The following is a 23,207-nucleotide window of genomic DNA, read 5'->3' on the forward strand; positions in this document are numbered from 1 at the left end:
CAGTAGTAGTAAATCTTAAAAAATTCCACATCGTAATATTTTACAGTTTTACTTAAAATTACAATAACATTATTACTCAAAATCATACTTTTTTATTATTATTACTATTCTTATTATTATTATTATAATTATAATAATAGTAATTATTATTATTATTATTAAATGGTGATAATAAAAATTGTTTTAAACAATGGGTAGTTCATCTTTTCTTTTATTTAGAAAAGATGTAAACCCTTTAAACCCTTAGAAAACCCCAAAGTACACCCAAGACACCACCAGAGGAGGAGAGATGCAACTCCATAACTTGAGAAGAGCAGTTCAAACCCTCTCCACTTCAATCCCACTTCTCCAATCTCACCACCACCATCATCCTCTTCTTTCTTTTTCCTCTTCCTTCATTCCCAAACTTCATTACTCCTATTCTCCGAAACCCACTTCATTTTTCAGAAACATCAGTTTTAATGTCCCCAAATATGTTGTTACTGGGGAAAATAATCATACCCATCATCCTAATTTGTGCAATAATAAAGGTCACAGTGTTGATTTAGTTGATCATGAAGATGGATTAGTTGAAGGAAGATTTGATAATGAAGAATTAGAGGGTATTGAGCCAATTATTGATGGATTGAGGAATACGGATGCTTATGCTGCTATTGAATTGGCACTTGATTCTGTAGTTAAGATTTTTACAGTTGCAAGTAGTCCTAATTATTTTCTTCCTTGGCAGAATAAGTCCCAGCGTGAAACTATGGGCTCTGGTATAATTTCTTTATTATTTTCTTTGCATTGTTGTTCCATTTTTGGTTCTTTTTCTAATTTTGTTTGATGTTTAATTGTTATTGTATCTGGGGGCGAATCAGGGTACTAGTATAAGGTGTGTTATACCGGTTTGGCGGCTATTCTTCTGTAAAATTCTGAGATTGACAGGATTTGTAATCAAATGATCCGGGTCTAGATTCCCCATTATTATTCTGATTAATAGTAATGATTGTTCTTATTTATTTCATCTTAGTTAAGTAATTTTGAATATGTGGTTATAATTGCTATATTGGTTACTTTACTAGTGTATTCTTTGTGGAGTAAATTTCTTTCAGCGAAAAGGTTCAAAGAATGATGAGTTATAGCAATTGGATGAGTTAGAAGAGAGGTTTTATTGTGGGAATTACAATGTGGCCATTTTTCACTGAATGATATCTGAAAGTTCTGTTTTTAATCGACTTTTATCGGGGTCTAGAGGGGAAAATCAAAGTTAAATAACAAATATTAGATAATAAGACACAGGAATAGTGAATCACTAACAGCTTTAGCATTTTCACTATTCATGTGTTAGTCGATTTGCAAATCAATATCTGTTATTGAGTCCAACATATCTTTTTGGGGTAGGCTAAGTGTTATTGGGTTAGTTTGTATAAGTACAAATTCTATCATTGGATTGCAAGTTGATAACAAGACACACGAATAATGAATGACTAATTGCTTTAGCAATTGGACTATTCATGTGTCTCTCAATTTGCAAATAACGCCTATTATTAAGCCTAGCACCTGCCAGTTTGTGGAGGGGAGAGTGTTAGTCGGCTAGTTTTGAGAAGTATAAGGGAACACAAGGACTCAGAAACTATTGGCAAGAGTTATATGCCTTCGAGGGGAGTTTTAAAAATACTGCCTAATGCTTAACCGACCAAATTTTATACATTTGGAGATCAAAAGTTACTTGGATAGTGGAGGTAAAGAACATATGAATGAGTTGAGTCTTCAAGGATAATTAGTGCTAGAGAGGAGTAAAAGAAAAAGGAGAAGTGTGTTAGATGGTTGTATGGCTTAGTTTGTTTGTAGTTATTGATTCCTATCTTTTGGAATTAAGGTTTGGCCTCGTTGACCAAACTTTTTCTAAAGTTTAGGGTGCTACTCTCATTGTATAAAAATAACTTGGATGTTTTATCCCCTGTATGTTAGGAATACAAACTTTGGTGATGACTTGATTTTCTTGTAGGGTTTGTGATTTCTGGGAGGAGAATCATGACTAATGCCCATGTGGTGGCGGATCACACGTTTGTGCTCGTTAGGAAACATGGCTGCCCTACCAAGTACAGAGCAGAAGTATTGGCAGTTGGGCACGAATGTGACTTGGCTATTCTAGTTGTTGAAAACGAAGAGTTCTGGCAAGGTATGAACCATTTGGATCTCGGGGAAATTCCTTTCCTACAAGAAGCAGTAGCTGTTGTGGGATATCCTCAAGGTAATGCCACATGATGGATAACTTTGGAGTCCTGCTATTATAGAACGATGTAATATTTTCCTTTGGATTGCTATACATAGGGGTTTCCACTTATAGGAATACTGGAATCTTCTTGTTTATAATCCTCAAGCCTTACAAGTGATTAGGAAAACTGTCAATTTGCCACATTAAACATTTGACTGCTTATATGTTAAGAGTTTGAAGTAATTTTTTTATCTGACTTGACTTGGACAGGTGATATTATTTTGACTTTTTTGCAGGAGGGGACAATATCTCTGTAACAAAAGGTGTTGTTTCTAGAGTGGAGCCAACACAATATGTACATGGGGCTACTCAACTTCTGGCAATACAAATTGATGCGGCAATTAATCCGGGTAATAGTGGAGGCCCAGCAATCATGGGAGATAAGGTTGCTGGTGTAGCTTTCCAGAACCTTTCAGGTGCCGAGAATATTGGGTGAGTCTCATTTGTGGCATTTGTATATGTATTTAGTTTTGAACCAGGAAAAATCTTTTCATTGCTTATATGGCCTTTTTTATTATTAGTTACTAATTTTGAAGCTTCTGAAATGTTCTAATAAATGTTTATGACATTTAGGATTCATTCTAAATAATCAAGGTAAAATTTTGGTGTCACAAGTCATTGCTGTTTATATCTAAATAGGGTTAATCTTGTATAGTTATTGGTTCGGATCCAGGGGCGGAGCAAAGATTTTGGAGGCCCTATTTTTTTTCCACTTCGAGAAAAATAATTCAAGACAAAATGTATTGTAATATTATATTACTTCAAATATAAAGAAGGTTTACAAACAAATTACTTAAAAAGTGTTGTTCAAAACCGGGCCTGAATAGCACCATTTAATATTTGAGGCCCCTTATTTCTTGGGTCCCTAGGCGGTCGGCTATCCCGGATAGTCTAAGAACCGGCCTTGCTCAGATTTTTTCTTGTTAATAAAATTTGACCCACCTTATATAATACTAGGCGGGGCTATGTTGGGAAGTATCATCATAACATGTAATTATCTTGGGAAATTGACAATTTTTAGTAATATTTTTGGATGAACAAAGTAGGAGTGATATAAAGTCCTAGCAGAAGCATGCTCAGAAAGTATTGAATTCATTTCTTTTTTTCTTACTTTTCATTTTTGAATTTTCTCTTGCAGGTATATTATCCCTGTACCCGTTATAAAACATTTCATAGCTGGCGTTGAAGAATGTGGTAAGTATGTGGGCTTCTGTTCTTTGGGTTTGTCATGTCAGGCAATGGAAAACAAGCAGTTGCGAGAGCACTTTGGAATGGACCCAGGATTGACTGGAGTACTTGTGAGTAAAATTAATCCAATTTCCGAGGCTCACAAGATCTTGAAGAAAGATGATGTTATTCTTGCATTTGATGGTGTGCCAATAGCAAATGATGGATCAGGTACTGGTTTGTGCAGCTTACTAAATTTATTGTGAAAGCTTGTGTCTAATTGTAAAAGTTTTCCTGATGTTGTAGCTAGCAAAAATCTCGAACACTTTTTGTCCATAAAAGTTGTAATATGAGATGTGAACACTTTTTTTTACTTATGCCGTTGTGAAGTTTATAGGGTAATAATGGCAATTTTGTTTTCAGTCTCTTGCACATTTAGTTGATGTTTTGAAATATCCCTATATTTTTTGGCTAAATCTCTTGTTCTGAACTCTGAAGTGTTTACTCTTTTGGAAGTTCCTTTCAGGAACAGAGAACGGATAACTTTTGACCATCTAGTCTCCATGAAGAAACCAAATGAGAAAGCTGAGCTGAAGGTTTTAAGGAATGGCAAAGAGTGCGACCTCGTGATAAATGTCCATCCTGTAAGTCAATTTTTTTTATTTGCTTTGATGATTTATGCTCACTGCCTACCATTGAGCACTTGTATGAACTTGCAGGGGTACACACAACACTCAAGTATAAACATGCTCAAATTAACCCACATATGCCCATATAACCCTTATTTTATTAGTGACATGCTCAAATTAAATGTCCATCGGTTGAACATTTATTTTGAGTGACTGGCTCTTATTGGGTTGCTTACAAATCATTAATCTAAAACTGCGATGAAGCAGGCTGCAGTAACAAACACATATGTCCATATAACCCTTATTTTATTAGTGACAGTGGAAGGGTCAATACAAATTTATGCATAGATGTTTATATTATTTCTGGAATCTAGAACATGCTTGGAACGACATTCGGTTTGGAACGGGGAACGGGAACGGGAACACGGAACGCAACCTATATTGACTCAAGAACGATTGGGTACGAGATACGTTATATATAAAATATATATTTAAAAACAAAATCAAACTAAAATAATTAATTTGCTTTAAGAACTTATTTTCAAGTGGAATTTTTTTTATATTTCTAGGTTTCATCTCGTTTTTTTCTCCCTTTATTTTTCTTTAGTTTGTAAATGAAGGCCATAATACCTTTTAGAAAAGGTCTTCTACTCCAGGACGTCACCTTGAGCGATTTAGGTCGCGTTTCGTACTGATTGGGGACGAACGTTCCCAGATCGCGGAACGTGGCTACGTTCCATGATCCATGTAACTATGATCTAGAATGCTTTACCTATTATATTATTGATATTAGGTCTACATTCCTTGCAGTTGCAACCGTTGGTACCTGTCCATCAATTTGATAAGCTACCTAGTTACTACATATTTGCTGGTCTAGTCTTCATTCCGTTGTCTCAGCCATTCCTCCACGAGTACGGAGAAGAATGGTACAATACTTCACCTCGTAGATTGTGTGAGCGTGCACTTAGAGAGCAGCCCAAGAAGGTCGGTGAACAACTAGTCATATTGTCTCAGGTATTTTTCTCTCAAAGACATTTACCTTTTTAGATATTGAGCTGTTTTTATGTGTGTTTAAGAGCTCTTTCTAGAATTTATAGACAACCTCCATAATTCTTCTTGGCTCATAATTTTGATCTGGCAACAAAAAGATTGCCCTTTTCTAAGTTGGGTATTGGCTAGCGAGTTGTAATACCTTCTATGATGATGTACATTTCAAGATTGCATTTGTGTTAAATCCTAAATATCTGGATTCAGGACCAAATATGACGTATTGATCCTCAATTAACACTTCTCAAACAAGTTTTATGGACTTTTGAAATGATTGAATTCTCAACCTTTTTGATACTTACACTATGTTTGGATAAGGTTTTAGGAGGAAAAGGAAGGGAAGGGAGGAGAGAAGGAGGAAAGGGAAAGCAAGGGGGAATTGTGAAGACAATCTCCCTTGTTTAGGAGGGAATTTAAGGGAAAAGGAAAAGACATCGAGATATGAAAAATTCCGAATATTCCTTATTTTCTTTTTCGATTTCTTTTATTTCTTGTTTAGTGTTAGTTTCTTTAGGCTTGCCTTCATTTTTAATATCTTTTTTTCTCTTTAATTTCTTATTTTTTGTTAATTTCTTATAGATGTTTGCCTTCGTTTTTGTATTCATTTGCTTTTTCTATTTTTTTTCCTTGTTCAACTAGTTTTTACTAGATACTCCCTTCCATTTTCCCTATTAGTCCCATTTCCAAATAGTGTTAAGACACTCTATTAGTCTCATTTCTATTTATAGTATGTTATTTTTTTACCTTATTAACCTTACTCACATTACCTTATTACAATTAATCTAATGAAGAACCATTAACAATTTACTTATTACCCTTTCTCTCTTCTTTCTAAGTGGTCCTATTTGACCCACCTAAAAATTAGTGAAAAGACAAATGGGACTAATTAAAAGAATAGGAGGGAGTATTTCCCTTCATAAATATTAGACAACACACCATTTGCTTTAATTATATTGCAAAATTGCAATGAATAAGACATGCTAAATTGTTAATGACTACGCCTCATCATAAAATCAAATGAAAAGTAAAATATTATTTGTATACATCTAAACAATTTGGATGATGGATGATGATTAAAAAAACAGTTGTAAACATAGAAAACAAAGTAGAAAATGAAGTACCACCCAATATGGTATATGACGTAGTACAAAAAATGAAGTAGTAAAGGAAGTTAAGATAATAACTAAAAAGTTTGCCTAAACATCTTCAAACATATGCATAAGATATGTTTTTTGCTCCTCTAGTGAACATCCAAAAAGTTTTATCCTCGCTTATTTTACATTTAGTAAATGATATGCCATAAATGAAAATGTAGATTCAACTCCATATGAGTCAACTCCCGATAAACTCTTCACGTTTAGATCGAATGTTCTCTACGATAGTGTTCCCTTCCCCAAGAGCTTGAGCCACATTGTCCAAATCCTTTTAGATGACTAGAAGCTCACTTTGTAATATTTTGTTAACTTTTCTTTTCTCATATGAGCTCAAAGTATCAGCTAAATCAAAATTATGCTCAGTAGTGCTATCCTCCTTAGGAATAACTTTTTAAATTCCTACTAAACCCAATTTCAATTTCTTCTCCTTGGTCGTGCTAGGGAGTTCATCAGTTGTTCTATCATTAGAAAATAATTTGTACAGTGAGTCGAAGTGATGAAATATGGTCTTTTTCCACTTATTAGCTTTTGGTTTATCCTATATCTTTTCAAGAAAAGAAGCTGTTAAGTGGAAAGAGAACCCATTTCATCACTTTGACTCATAGTATGAGTTGTTTTCTAAAGATAGAATTGGGGCAGCCAAGGAGGAGAAATTGATTTGGGTTCATTGGGGATTGAAATAAGGATTACTAAGGAGGATATTACTACTAAAGATATTGGTGATCGCTAATATTTTGAGCTCGATGAGAGATATGAAAATAAAAGCTTACAAAATATTACAAAGTGAGCTTCTAATCATCAAAGAGGATTTTGACAATGTTGCTCAAGCTCATCAGCAAGAGAACATAATGGAAAAGGGCTGACCTCAAAGTGAAGTATTTTGAGAGTCGACTCACATGGAGTTGGGTCTCTAATTTTGTTGTTGAGCATATCATATTCAGATGCAAAACAAGGGAGGATTAGAGAGCTTTTTGGATGCCCACCAGAGGAGCACAAAACATGTCTTATGGATATGTTGTTTAGGCAAACTTTATATTTGTTGTTCGGACTTCCATTGCTACTTCATTTTTTGTACTACGTGATTTACTATTTTGTTTCTTTGTTTTCAATGTTTACCACTTTTCTTATCATCCACATTGTTTAGTAATATATGAATTATATTTTACTTTCCACTCTTGTTAAGATGAGGGGTAGTCATTGACCATTTAACATGTCTAATTTTGCAATTTGCAGCAAACTGGTGTACACTATTTGTTATCTTATGAAGGCTAAATATCTAGTAAAAGCTAGCAAGAACAAGGAAAAAATAGAAAATGGAAATGAAATGAAGACTAACATCTATTGGAAATTGACAAAAACTAAGAAAAATGAAATAAAAATTAAGGCAAAGCTATAGAAACTAACATTGAACTGTAAGAAAATTAGGTATGTTTGGAATTTTCCTTTTCCTCCTAAATAAACGTAAAGCTATGCATCGGTGGTGATGGATGATGGCTCTCTTGTTTTAAAGAATTTATATCAATAAATGAAAAACCAACGGGTACTTGTGGTTAGTAAGAATGTGTTAGATGTTGCATTCCATCTAGATCCATTGAGAATCAATGTTTCTTGTTCTTGTTTCTCAAGTATATTGTGTTTGCACTTATTTTGTCAATGGTGTAAAACTTTTGCATTCATTAAAAAATTGGCTGTTTGACCCGAGTACTTTTACCAATTTTCAAACATGACAAACCTACAGCCAACGGAAGCGAACCCCATTGATCTGGCCTCATCAAAAACCGTCAGCTGCCCATTATTGAATAATTAGGCTGTCTTGACTTGGCATTCTATGTCTGATTATCCTGTAGCAAATCAAAGCAAACCAAACTAACCCAATTCACTTGGCAGTCACCAGAACTTTCAGCTATCCTGTCTCTCGTTTCCTTGTGCCCTCTTTCATTTCATGGCCCCTGCTCGAAATTTTTCTAAATCTGGCCTTCTTTTACAGGTTCTGATGGATGATATTAATGCTGGATATGAGCGCCTTGCAGAATTGCAGGTATTGTGAAATGATTCCGTTTATGATTGTGCTCGAATGACTTTTCTGCTCTGATTATGCTGCTATAATATATAAATCTGATTGCATTTTTTGGGACAACATGTTAGTGGCTTCAGCACAATGTTTTCATTCCCATGAACCTCTTTTCCTTTATATATTTCATACTTGCTCATTCCAGATAATGTGGTAAAAAGTGAACCATCAATTTCTATGCCGCGGAAGATCAAAACTTTATAATAACTCCAAAAATAGTTATGTGAATTCTGTGTGTGTGATGGAGAGTAGTATTTTTTGTAGATATGATTACTCTGTTGTCGTAATTGCATTCTACTTTTTTTTACGAGTTTAATTTCCTTACTAAAGGCCCCTTAATTCACTAAACCTGAGTGATCACCTAGACAAGACATACAAAATCATTAAAAGTTTGTTTTGTTTGGCACTCGGTTTCAATTGGTTACCAAGCTTTTCTAATTGCTGCTCTAAGTTTAGGGTGTTAAATTGCGGAAATTTAAATTAGACGTAGCCAGTGCTCCATTGTTGAGTGATGGTTGACAAATGGGTGGCCGCAGCCAGACTAGGATGGTCCAGATGGATCTTCTATTGTGTTAACGCACCATTGTTGAGCGGGCTCTTTTTTTTTTTTTTTATTTCGTTTTATATTTAGTTACAAAATTTGGCTCATGACTCATGAGTCATGAGTAGCATCAGGGTTGCGGTAATGGAATGTTGTACATTTTGCTCATGATCATACGCTAGTTGGGCATACTCAGCCTAGGCTAACCTATCTGCGAACCACCTCTACCTTTTTTTCTTTTTTTTGCAAATTGGGAAATTATATTATAAGAGAATACCTAATAAGAGACCAAAATCCTTAAAGGGACATCTAAAGCTCTCTCCGGCATAAAAAAACCCCTTAGGGAATAAGGCATTGAGTAAACAAAAGATGTAGAGCGCCTTTTAAAGAAAAGTGGGCAAGCCACAAGCACACTCAGACCATACCAAAAGGTTTGTTACGAAAACACCTATACCCAATAGGTCATACACCTGAGGGTTAGTCACAGTCCGACTCACCTAACCACCTCTACCCTGAATCAAGATTCCAGAAACAAAATTGAATTTGCCTTCAAGAAATTCCATATACTTGAAGGCGAACGCATGATTTGTCCCAAAATTTAATCCTCTTTCTCTACATTTTACGTACCTTTCTAGTTGTGTTTATGCTTTGCAGGTTAGAAGAGTGAATGGAGAGGAGATTGATAATCTAAAGCACTTGTATCAACTCGTAGAAGAATGTAAAGAAAAGAACTTAAGGATTGATTTGGAGGATGATAGAGTTATTGTATTGGACTACGACAAATCTAAGTTCGCTACTTCTCGGATTTTGAAGCGTCATAGAATACCTTCCTCTGCGTCTACTGACCTTGTTGAGACTGAACAGGAACAATTTGTATCTGCATCTCATACCTGATTTCTTCTTTCCTGTTTTAGTCATCACCATTGTTGAATTTATTGGATTGTTCTACCAGTATTCAAAATTATGATCTTATTTTGCAATAGATTTGCACCACATCATCATCTTATCTAGTGTATTCCAATCATAGGAAACTATGATCAGGTTCTGAGGAAGGAAGAAAAATGACAACCCATACCCAAAAAAAAGGATGCAGTCAAAGAGTCCCGGCTCGAGAGAGATTGTCAAAATGATATTAATAATAATAATTAGTTATTTTTTTCAATATTTATCATCCAATGGAATCTTTAATACCTAACATTTTTTTTTTCATCCAAAGTGTCAAAAAGTACCTAATAAATTTTTTTTAAAAAAAGTACGTAATAAAAAAAAATTCCAAAAATACCTAATAAAAAATTTTTTTTTCAAAAGAGTACTAAATAACAGCGGGGGTTAAGTTTTTCGTTATCTTTTTTGCCCATCTTTAAAAAGTACCTAATAAAATTTTTCTTTTCAAAAGAGTACTAAGAACACAACATAATTATCCAATACAAACACAACATTATATATACAAGTGGTCTTTGGATTTTTCCCCTATATTATCCCCTTCATGTACAATATACAAATGGTTCTATCCATCAATTTATGGGGATTTCAAAAAAGAAGGAATATTTTTATCATCTTTAATTTCACTTCTCTCATCAAATAAAGTGTACCCTTTTTTTTTATACCAAATCCTTCCCACATCATCCAAACCACAATCATTCTTAACCAAATGTGCATTTTCAAAGTAACAAACTTCCTCTTTTAATGTCTTAATCCTAAAACCCTTCCAATCATACACAATACTATTACATTTTGTTAAAAAAAACCCCAAAGTAAATCCTAATCTTAATAGTTTTCATGAGGTCACACAACCTAAAACAAAGTAATTGAAAAAAAAATCAAAATCCAATCACAAATCCAACAAGAAGAATTAAAGCAAAAGTGTAAAATTCAATAAAATTATACCAAATTTTCGAAAAAAAAAATTAGGGCAAAGTTACTTACTTGAAGATTTTCGCAGAGGAAAGTGAGTGAAGATGAGTAAGAAAATAGTAATGGAAGAAGAACTTTAAAATTGCAAACAAATGGCTCCTTGGGCGAAGAAGATGGGGCGTCTATAATGGGGGTCTTTGAAACAGTGAGTGAGGAAAAGGATGGGAAATTATAGGAGAGACAAAATATTTTGAATAAGGAAATGGAATTGGGTCTGTTTTTTTGAAGGGAAAAAGCAAATGAAAAATGAAAAACTTAACCCAGCCATTACTTGGTACTCTTAAAAGAAAATTTTTTATTAGGTATTTTTTGGAAAAAAAAAAATTTTTATTAGGTACTTTTTTGTAAAAAAAAAAATTTACACTTTTTTCTTATTTTTATTATTTTCTTTCTATTTAATATTTAACTTTTATATTTAATTACAATCCAAAAATATAGGGTGAAGATCCAGAGATCTTCAAATATCACTTATATTTTAATACTTTTATTTATTAGCTTATAAATATATTTTTCCATTAACACCGTGTAAAAATTTGACTACCTTATTGTCATAATTGGTCAATTTATGCTTTGACATAGTGAAAGATTTTTATTTGACCATATCAAAACAAGGTGGATAACAATTTGACAAGCAAATTTTGACAAGAAAATGTTACTATCAATTGAAAATTGATGAAATTGAGAGAATTTAGGAAATTACAAAGAAAAAATAGTGCAGGTCTTAAAAATTGATACACTAAACATAGAATATTAACCAATTTTAGGATAACAAGAAGAAAAAACCATAATTAGGAATCATTGGAAGGCAAACCACAACATTAGGAAATTATGTATGCTACAATACAATGCATATAAGAGGATGTAGGATGATACCTAAAGCTTAAGCTAACGAGCCTAGTTAAGGCTATCTCTTATATCCTCTCTAAAAACAAACAAAAAAAAAATATAAAAACATCAAATAATTCAAAATAAAATCATTTTAAGGTGGTGTTGAAGTTAGATATTTTCTCTTGTTAGCTTTGTAATATAGATTATATTAGTGTTTATAATGGAAAAAAGAACATTGATCACCTCCATATTGCTTCCATGGTTAATGTCCATGGTTGTGATGGTGACTCGGGCCGAGGATCCTTACCTTTTCTTCGAATGGAAGGTTACTTATGGAACCCTTTCTCCCCTCGGAGTTCCTCAACAAGTTATTCTTATCAATGGACAATTTCCCGGTCCTAATCTCAACACTACCACCAATAACAACATTGTTCTTAATGTGTATAATCATCTTGATGAGCCTCTTCTCTTCCATTGGTTTGTATTCTTCTTTATATAATTTTCTTATGGTTTCAAATACCCTTTTGTCTCGAAGATTCGTTCCATATTTTTATTGATATGATCGTTCTTTTGAATTTGTTACTGACAATGACATGCGAAAGGAAAATGTCATTATCAGAAGCAAATTCATTAGGACGAATGGCGTCAAATGGCTTAAAAGATGCTAATATAGTTTCCTTTGTTGAAAAATTTGTTAGGAGCGGGATTCAACAAAGGAAGAACTCATGGCAAGATGGTACACCAGGAACAATGTGTCCAATACTACCAGGCACAAATTACACATACCGTTTCCAAGTGAAAGATCAAATCGGTAGTTACTTCTACTTCCCATCAACAGGATTCATGAGGGCTGCCGGAGGATTTGGTGGGCTTAGAGTTAACAGCCGATTGTTGATCCCCGTGCCTTTTGCTGATCCTGAGGATGATTACACCGTGATGGTAGGAGATTGGTACAAGGATGGACATGTTCAGCTTCGAAAACGCCTTGATAGTGGTAAGACTCTTGCTAGGCCCGATGGTGTCCTTATGAATGGCAAACAAGGTAAAGTGGGAGACCCTAAGGAAGAGCCTCTATTCACAATGAAGCCAGGAAAGACCTACAGGTACAGAATTTGTAATGTTGGTATGAAGAACTCCATTAACTTTAGGATTCAAGGTCATCACATGAAGCTTGTTGAGCTTGGAGGATCTCACACTGTACAAAATGTCTATGATTCTCTTGATATTCATCTTGGCGAATGTTACTCCGTGCTTGTCACAGCTGATAAAGAGGCTAAAGACTACTACATGATCGCTTCCACAAGGTTCGATCTAGTTTTTTTTTTTTTTGCTATTTGGCTAACTGTTAGCTAGCAATTGTTCTGACTTCTGAGCATTTGAAAGGTGTCTGCTTGCACAGGAGGCTTCAAATGTTAGTTTTTATTTAGATTAATTACTCGTGTTTAAGCCCCTAAAATCAAACATGGTGTAAAAAATTATGTGTATTTTTGCTCTGCCCCTACTGATTAGCGACCCAATTTACAGGTTCACAAAGTACCACCTCCAGGCAACCGGCATAATTCGCTACGTAGGAGGAAAGGGATCACCATCAACAATCCTACCCGAGGCACCAGTTGGTTGGGCCTGGTCTTTGAATCAGTTCAGATCCTTTAGGTGGAACTTGACTGCTAGTGCAGCTAGGCCTAACCCACAAGGATCATACCATTATGGTCAGATTAACATTACTAGAACCATCAAGTTGGTTAACACAGCAGGTACCGTTGATGGAAAACTTCGTTATGCCATCAACGGTCACTCCCACACTGACGCTCAAACTCCATTGAAACTCCTTGAGTACTACCGCGTTACTGAGAAGGAATTCAAGTACGATGTGATCAAGGACGAGCCACCATCTAATGTTGATACCTTAGACAAGTTCACTACCGGGCCTAATGTACTTAATGGTACCTTCAGAAACTTTGTTGAGATTATTTTCGAAAACCATGAGAAGAGCATCCAATCTTGGCATTTGGATGGTTACTCCTTCTTCCCTGTCGCGTAAGTAAACTCTACGAGTACTATCATCATGACTTTACGAGATATTTGACAATAAGCATATTTTGTGAATGAATTGGAAAACAGGATTGAGGTCGGAGAATGGACACCCGAGAAAAGAAAGAACTACAATCTGTTGGACGCAGTGAGTAGGTACGCAATCCAAGTGTACCCGAAATCATGGGCAGCAATCATGCTGACATTGGACAATGCAGGAATGTGGCAGATAAGGAATGAGTCACCAGAAAGGGCTTACTTGGGACAACAGATGTATGTGAGTGTCTTATCTCCAGAAAGGTCAATCAGAGATGAATACAATCTTCCTGATAACTCTTTGATCTGTGGTGCAGTCAAGACCATGCCCAAACCACCACCTTACAGCATCTAATACATATATTTTTTTTTTAATTAATTAAATACACAAAATAGCAACAAAAATTTTCTTTTTTTAAAAAAAATGTGTTGTTGAGTTAATTTTTATTTTTAATGGAAGAATTAAATTTGTTTCTGTAGTTGGAAAAAAAAACACAAAGGAAGTACCATTGGGATCAATTGAGTGAGGCATTTTGTTGTATTTCTATTAATTAGTCTTGGAGTTATTATTACATTGTATATCAAAACAATGTCATAATATGACTACCAAGAAATTGAAAAAAAGGAACAATTGTCCAATATAACATCTTCTATGAATAAATGGTAAACCTTTGCATTTTTGTTCAATTTCTTCCAAAGTTAGTATTATTTAGAAAAATGTTTAAATAATTTTGATGTACTACTTTGTATAAAATAATAGAAATCAAGTTTGTTCACTAAAAATAGTAGTATTTTGTGTACGTTAAAATAATGACATTTGACGGTTTTGCATACTTGGTTAGTTCATTGATAGCACCATAAATTTCTTTACTCAAATTTCCTACTTGCATTTGACGGTTTTGCATCGACACCATATCTTTCCGAAAGAGTAGCCTCAACTCGAAAATTTGAAAAAAATAAGATGTTTTAACAACTTAATTTCAAAAATAAGCTTCGTGAAAACTTAATTCCCAAAATAAGCGTCCGTACATCCAAACCTAGGCTTGGTGTAAATCGCTGTTACTAACAGCGAAAGACAAAAAAAAATTAAAATAAAATAAAAGCCATAAGTCGCTGTTACTAACAGCGACTTAAGGAGTTGACCAGTTAACTCCTTAATTCGCTGTTAGTAACAGCGACTTTAAGGTTAACTGATCAACTCCTTAATCTCGTAGGCTGGAATGAAGAAGTAACTGAGAACTGGAAACTTAAAACGCACTGAGTCGTTGTTACTAACAGCGACTTAAAAAAAACAAGTATTTTTTTTTTAAGTCGCTGTTAGTAATAGCGACTTACTCCAAGGCTAGGTTTAGATGTACGGACACTTATTTTGGAAATTAAGTTTTCACGAAGCTTATTTTTGGAATTAAGTTGTTAAAACATCTTATTTTATTCAAATTTTCCCTCAAATCCAACCATAAGCCCATAACAAAGAACTGGCAAGATACTATCAAAAGCATGTATATGACTTAAAGAGATAAAGCAGGCACCAGCTATGAAGATGTACAACAAAAGCAACCTTTTACAAACACTGTGAAGTAAAATTTACCAAGAAGAGAAACTGAATTTGCACTTGAAACAAACACACTGTGAAAGATCTTTTAAACTTAAAAGTCTTCGAAAACTTGATACCAAGTTGAGGTACTAAGAATAGTTTGCTAAAAACGTTATTACACCTACACGGTTGGACTATTCATGAGGTAACAATTTAAATATCCTAGAATCTTTGAATATGAAAGTTGAGAGGTAGAACGATTCATGAGGTAACAATTTAAAGCTTCCATCCATGGGAGTCGATACCGGACTACACTCAAGCATATCAAGAATGATATTTACCACGCACCTTATTTGTTCTTAGTCATCCATAAAAGTTATCATATGCTTCTTATTTCCTAAAGGACGAATAGAATGAAAATCATATAAATCACTATGAATTAATTTAAGTAATTTAGTGTTTATTTCTACACTTCTAAAAGGTATTCTAGTTATCTTATTCAACATGCATGTGTGACATTTTTCTTTAGGCATATCAAATGAAGAAATTGTATGATGCTTAGACATATGAAACATTTTCGTATAATTAACATGACACAAACGATGATGCCACAAACAAGAACTAGATTTCTAGAAACATTCATAACAAGATTTACATGAGATTATTTTTAAAAAAAAGCTTAAATAGATTACATAGCAAACAACATCTACCTATATACACACTTATCTTAGAGATAATACACTGATCATATTCAAATACAAACTTATATCCTAATCGATGTAAACATAAGTTCTACTTGTTCTTTGCCTAAGACTTTGATTGAAGAGTTGTTCCTTATGTAGAGAGCTTCTCCATAATAACCTTTGTGAAGGTCTTGACCAAATGATTATCTTTGCAAACGTGCCATGAGGCCCCCGAATCCATCTACCATAATACTTCATCTCGCATAATATTCAAAATTGAATCATTTTGATTTGAATCAAAAGATTCAAAACCGTAATTTATATCATTTTGTGAAGTAATACCTTTCATGGTTGAGTCATTGCTAGAAGACCCATTTTCTTTCTTTTCCTCGTAAGATTTTATTTTTCTTTTGATGTAACAATCATTCTTGCGGTGCCCAAGCTTGCCACAAATCCAACAACCCTCTTTATGGGGCTTAGTGGCCTTAGCGAATTTTCCTTTTGAAGAAGTACTTGCATTATTGCCCTTTCACTTTACACTTGGGTGGTTAGGACTTATCTCTATCATATTGATAGAAGAGGTATTGGAATTCTAATTTTCCTACTCTTTTGAGTCTAGATACTCACTTCGATTTAAAGTAAAGATGAGTACCCAATTCACTTAAGTTCATGTCCTCTTCCTTATGATTTAAAGTTTTCTTAACATCCCTCTAAGATTGGTAGTTTATCAATTATGCTAGACACAACAAAAACTTTATCCATCTTAGTATCATGATGCTTAAGATAAGAATAAATATGTTCTAATTCATGAAATTTGTCCATGACAGGTCTAGAGTCAATATTTTTATAGTTGTTAAAACTACTCACAAGAAATATCTAACTTGTGTCTTCCGACATATATTTTCCTTCTAACAAATTCCATAAATCCTTAGCAGATTCTATATTTTGATAAATATCAAAAAGAGAATTGAACATACCATTGAGAATATGTCGACACCATATGAAGTCGTTGTTATCCCACTTTGCCCTCTTGCGCAAATCCTCCATTGTTTCATCCTCTCGTTCTTCCGGCCTAAAGTAGAGATCATATAAGTCACATTCAACGAGGTAAGGAGAAAAGGCATTTTTTTTTTGTCACATTCTAAAGTTCACTCCCATAAACTTCTCTAACTTGACTATGTTGGTTACCATATCCTTAAGACTCGGCATCTTCTAGACGTACACTTTTAGATTGTTGTAGTATGTATATGAACTTGAAGTGATAAAACAAGCACCAACTATGAAGATGTAAAACAAAAGCAACCTATTACAATCACTATGAAGTAAAACTTACAAAGAAGATAAACTGAACATGCATTTGAAGCAAATACATTATCAAAGATCTTTTAGACTAAAAAATCTTCAAAAACTTAATTCTAAACTGATATACTAAGAATGATTTTCCGAAAAGTGTTATTCCGCCTATATGGTGCTTAGGCATAAAACTTGAAATACACTTTTGAGATACAGTGGTTTGCACCTTAGTATAAGCACTATATGCAAAGTAATGTGTAGACAAGAGATTATGAAAGAGTAAACTCAGAAAATAAGTGATTGAGTTTTCAAGATTCTACCACTTAGCAACATATAGAGAGAACAATGGGAGGAGGGAAGATAGAAAAACAAAATAAGAAAATGATTGAAATGTAACTTACTTTCCTTAATGCAGCCACCCTTATTTATAAAGGTATATGAATGATTCCTACACTTGTCATAAACTAATAAATCAGTGTTATTTGCATTGCAACTACTAAAACTGCATGGCAACCAACAAGAAACTGACATAACCTTCGAACTTTACAATCAAGAGAGGAAAGCCACTTTCCCTTGGACCAACTTGAAGCCAAGTCGGCTTTAAGTTCTGGATAAATATTGCATTTCAGAGGAAAGGACGAACATGGCTTTTTTTTAGATGCCTTTGAAGCTAAGTCGATTTTATGTTTTCCCTAAATAGAACATTTATCACTTAAAGCCGATTCGGATTTTACCCATATAGACCAAAAGCCAAGTTAGCTTTTGGTTCCATTTTGTCCCCTTTGTTCACTTGTTTTTTCTTTGGTTTGGACTTAAGTTTGGACACTTATTTTGTCCCACTATTTTCATAAAACTTTGTTATTAACTTATACACTTAATATACTCTAATATTCCAACCAATACTACATCAACTAATTCAAGGGATTAGTGGAATAACAACAGTATGAATAACTCTGTCACGTGACATTACCCAGTAAAAATTTAAAGGAAATTTTATATGGTAATTTTCAACTTTCCATTGACTAAGTTTTTTTAGTTGATATGGTAACTTTCAGTTTTTAGTATAATAGACTAATGTAATTTTTTTAATCCAATACGTGAATATACCATTAAAAAGCATGTAATTAAAATACTATTTTTAATGATTATCATCTAATATTTTTACCATAAAAGAGATCTTATATAGTTATATTGATGTTTCGGTTCCTACGTAATTTGAGTTATTTCAACATTTTAACGTCTACTTAGTTTTGTAGCATATATAATCATGTGGCTCTATTTGACAGACTTTAGAGTAATTATTTTAAATTTAAAAAAAAAATTAATTTACAGGGTAGATTAGTCGAGAATTGGGTTACCATTTAGAATTTCTAAAATCTAAAACTTTAATTAGGAAAGGTAATTATGAGTGATCATTCATTCATTGTTATGAGTAAAAAGAATGTCATATTCAATGACATGAATTAAGTTCAAATTAATTTAGAGATCTACTCAACAATGTGCAACACTTTTGAGACTCGTGTGTAGTGATAAGTATGAAAAGTTTATTCTAGGTCGTTGCCTTAAATGTTGTAAACAACCTTGATGAACCATTGTTGTTCACATGGTAGTCTCCCTTATATATTCTTTTATTTTGCATGTGTTGTTTTAATGGCAAAACCTGATATAAAGAGAGAGGTAAAAAAATTATTATTGGAATTTAGTGTAGGGGTTGATAAGAAAAAATTTGAATAAAATAAGATTATTTAACAACTTAATTTCAAAAATAAGCTTCGTGAAAACTTAATTCTTAAACTAAGCGTCCGTACATCCAAACCTAGCCTTGGAGTAAATCGCTGTTATTAACAGCGAAAGACAAAAAATAAATAAATAAATAAAAGCCATAAGTCTCTGTTACTAACAGCGACTTAGGGAGTTGACCAGTCAACTCCTTAAGTCGCTGTTAGTAACAGCGACTTTAAAGTTAACTGGTCAACTCCTTAATCTCGTAGGTTGGAATGAGGAAGTAAATGAGAACTGGAAACTTAAAACGCATTAAGTCACTATTACTAACAGCGACTTAAATATATATATATATATATATATATATATATATATATATATATATATATATATATATATATATATATATATATATATATATATATATATATATATTTTTTTTTTTTTTTTTTTTTTTTTTTTTTTTTTTCTAAGTCGCTGTTAGTAACAGCGACTCACTCCAAGGATAGGTTTGGATGTACGGACGTTTATTTTGGGAATTAAGTTTTCACGAAACTTATTGTTGGAATTAAGTTGTTAAAACATTTTATTTTATTCAAATTTTCTTGATAAGATAGACTATAGTTGTTAGAGGGCTTAAAATTCATGTCCGAAAAGGAAAATTTACAACTTAGGGGAAAGTCATTTCCTGTGTACCCTAGCCAGCCACCTCTCCATGTGTCCCTTCATTGTTGAATGGTTAACTAAAATTTCCCTATAAAGTCAAATTGCTATATTTTCAATTTTCATATAGAAACTTTACCGGAAATATAGTAATTTGAATCGAGACATATAAGCATATTGCATCATATATAGGTTGTTTGCAAATACGTCAATAGATGGTACTTTACGTTCATGATTTCTTTGTAAATTTTAGATAAATGCAAAATTTAACTATTAAAAGTAATATTATAAAAATACTTACAATCGAATAGAAGGATCAAATTGGTTTGTTCTATTACTACCCAACCACCGGCTTCCTTAAGGCAGCCGGTTATGATGGGCTCCGAGTAAACAGTCATCTACTCACCCCAGTTTCATACCCGGATCCAGAAAACGATTATACGGTCCTCATCGGAGATTGGTACCAACAAAGTCACTCAGCACTTAAGAAAATCCTTGATAGTGGTAGGCCCTTAGGAATGCCAGATGGTGTACTCATAAATGGAAAACAAGGCAAAGTTGGTGATGAAAAGGAGGAGCCTTTGTTTACAATGAAGCCAGGGAACACATACAAATATAGAGTTTGTAATGTTGGGTTGAAGAACTCTCTTAACTTTAGAATCCAAGTTCACAAGATGAAAGTTGTTGAAATAGAAGGTTCACATACTGTTCAAAATGTATATCATTCACTTGATATTCATCTTGGCCAATGTTTTGGTGTTCTTGTTACTGCTGATCAAGTTCCCAAAGATTACTATATGGTTGCGTCTCTAAGGTAAACTCTTCTTTTTAAAGCCGGCTTTTAAGTCAAAAAAAATTGCTATAACTCGCTTTTTCATTGGCTTTGGCTTGTTCGCTCTTATTTACTCTATTAAACGGACAACAGTTGAATCAATCATAACTAGCATAACAACTAATAAACATAATCCATGTTATCTGTTAATCAAACAAGTCAATTGAATCAACCAACCAATTGTCAAACGACGCCATTGTGTTTCAAATTGTTACATCCCGCTAGAGATATTCATTCGAGTCATCGGGTCAATTTCGGGTAAAGTGTTTTGGGTCAGTTTAAATTCGGTCTTGTGTCCACATTGATTTTTTTATTATTTTAATTCATTTTGAAATGGGGTCAAGTCGAATTCGATTCCAAGGTCAGGTAAAATATCAGGTCATTGGGTCAGTTTGAACACCACTACATCCCATAACCCATACAATCCAACAAAATAAAATTGAACCAAATGACAATTGAACATGACTTAAAAGTAACAGTTTTTGTTCTAGTCAAATCTAAATGAATCATTTATCACCATTCCACAGCTTGATCAACATTTCTATAAAAGAGTGTACAAAAGTGAACCCTTTACATCTCACCAAGAACATAAACGCACAATGTTGGGTTCTCTAAGCTTTTATATCTCTTGGCTCCCTAGAGGTTCACCAAGTATCACCTCCAAGCCACCGGAAAAATCCGATATGAAGGCGCAAAGGGACCATCATCCAACGTCATACCAGAGGCACCCACGGGATGGGCTTGGTCCTTGAACCAGTTCAGGTCCTTTAGGTGGAACCTAACCGCAAGTGCAGCTAGGCCAAACCCTCAAGGATCCTTCCATTACGGACAAATAAACATCACTCGTACAGTTAGGTTAGCCACCACGGCTGGCACTTTTGATGGCAAACTCCGGTATGCCATCAATGGTGTCTCGCACGTGGATCCTGAAACACCCATGAAGTTGGCTGAGTACTATCAAACCACAGAGAAAGTGTTCAAATATGATATAATTAAGGATGATCCACCAACTAATATTGAACAACTTGATAAAAGTACTCTTGCCCCCATTGTTCTTAACTTCAAACATAGAGATTTTATTGAAATCATCTTTGAAAATCACGAGAGAAGTGTTCAGACTTTTCATTTGGCTGGCTACGCCTTCTTCCCAGTCGCGTAAGTTTCCTTGTTATTCATATTCCTCATAATTAATTTCCATTATATAATGTCATTCAAACGTCGCCCACCTAGACAGAATTTGGAGAGATTGCATATACGCAATTTTACCCTTGTTGAAGAAAACAAAACGGTTCCACTATATGATGTCATTGGAGTGTCGCCCACCTAAACGATATTTGGGAAGAAAGTATGTATGCAATCTTTATCCTTTTTGAAGATAACAAAGTGGTTCCATTCATTGACTCTTAATTGCAAATATCATCAACAACTTAATGTAAATAAAAAGTTCACATTATTTAGTTCAGCATTTCTATAGTTCATTATAATCTAATTCTAAAACTATAAAACAATGGATCTTTCACTACATCATAATAGAGACATGATATTCATCATTATACAAACATTATATATTTAGGCTCCGTTCTATATGGCTAATCTAATATTATTAGCTCATTCACAAATTCTTCATTTACGATTTTGTAATTAAATCTGTAACTTAAAACGAACTACTTGTTCGCACAAAAACAACCAAATTGATCCTTTAGCTACTCATTATCAATGTAAACTTATATGACACAACCCAATCTTCATAATAGATGCAGGATTGAAGTAGGAGTATGGAGTCCTGAGAAAAGGAAGAACTACAATCTGATGGATGCAGTGAGCAGATACACCATACAAGTATACCCAAAATCATGGGCAGCTATACTATTAACATTCGACAACGTCGGTCTGTGGAACATAAGAAATGACGGTTTAGAGAGAGCATACTTAGGGCAACAACTCTATGTTAGTGTTCCGACGCCGGAATGAGTCCTTAGAGATGAATACAATCTCCCTGATAATGCTATTCTTTGTGGCATTGTCAAAGATATGCCTAAGCCTAAGCCTTACACATTATAAGTTACCCTGTTATTCAATCTCACTGTCAAAGATATGTACTATAGACTTTTTCTTGCATGAGATTTTCGTCAGAAAATGGTTAGTAATGTGGTTAATTTAGCTGTCTTGGAAGATTCAATTGGTACAAAATTGCGAGGTTGATTGAGAAGCATTTGTAGGGAATGCTAAGGTTGGTTGAAGGCTTGGAATTGGTAGAAAATATGAGGATTAAGTGTGGATAGTGTTTGATTACGCCTTTCTTTTTTGTATCATCCCTTCCCAAAAACAACTGCTTCAGAATTAGTATAGCCACCACCTTATGGAGTTTAGCTTGCATACCATGTGATCCATGTTGCCCTGCCTATCCCGCCCCCTTGATTCCCATGGCTAGGGCGATTACATCTATGGGGAAAGTTTCAGTTCTGTGAATATTTGAAGATTGAAAGGTCCTTGTGAATACCCATGATGATGGTCAGGGCTAGAAGGAACAATGGAATCGGTGGTTGAGAGCCATACATAGGTTGATTAGGTCTAGTTGCCCCTATGGTCAAACTAATTAGACTGCTGATTTGGCATAGGACAAGTATGTGCATTAGATAGGGATGGCAATAAATCTTGGACTCGAACCGGACCCATAGATCCAGATCCATTTTTGTGGGTTTGGGTCCTGAAATTTTGGACCCATTGGATCCAAGTCGGGTTTGGATCCGCTTAAAATTGACAGGTCTAGACTCACAGATCCTTAAGACCCGTTATTATTAT

The 23,207-nt window shown here is 34.1% G+C and overlaps 2 protein-coding genes and 1 pseudogene across 2 annotated transcripts; all 3 read left to right on the top strand.

Annotated features, from left to right (window-relative positions):
• Positions 1–224: 224 nt before the first annotated feature.
• On the top strand, positions 225–9,870 carry LOC130817924 (protease Do-like 10, mitochondrial). Its single transcript, XM_057683894.1, has 8 exons — positions 225–758; positions 1,991–2,236; positions 2,497–2,692; positions 3,399–3,658; positions 3,944–4,071; positions 4,867–5,070; positions 8,245–8,295; positions 9,524–9,870. Exons 1-8 carry the CDS (start codon positions 290–292, stop codon positions 9,761–9,763), a joined length of 1,794 nt encoding a protein of 597 aa, XP_057539877.1. The 5' UTR covers positions 225–289; the 3' UTR covers positions 9,764–9,870.
• A 1,812-nt stretch (positions 9,871–11,682) lies between these two features.
• LOC130817925 (L-ascorbate oxidase homolog) lies at positions 11,683–14,320 on the top strand. The gene is made up of 4 exons (XM_057683896.1): positions 11,683–12,088; positions 12,310–12,915; positions 13,136–13,648; positions 13,733–14,320. The coding sequence occupies exons 1-4, from the start codon at positions 11,832–11,834 to the stop codon at positions 14,031–14,033; spliced, it is 1,677 nt and encodes a 558-aa protein (XP_057539879.1). The 5' UTR covers positions 11,683–11,831; the 3' UTR covers positions 14,034–14,320.
• A 4,518-nt stretch (positions 14,321–18,838) lies between these two features.
• Positions 18,839–22,466, top strand: LOC130818591 (L-ascorbate oxidase homolog; annotated as a pseudogene).
• The last annotated feature ends 741 nt before the right edge of the window (positions 22,467–23,207 follow it).

Source organism: Amaranthus tricolor, chromosome 7, assembly GCF_026212465.1.
Source record: "Amaranthus tricolor cultivar Red isolate AtriRed21 chromosome 7, ASM2621246v1, whole genome shotgun sequence".
Taxonomy (NCBI): domain Eukaryota; kingdom Viridiplantae; phylum Streptophyta; class Magnoliopsida; order Caryophyllales; family Amaranthaceae; genus Amaranthus; species Amaranthus tricolor.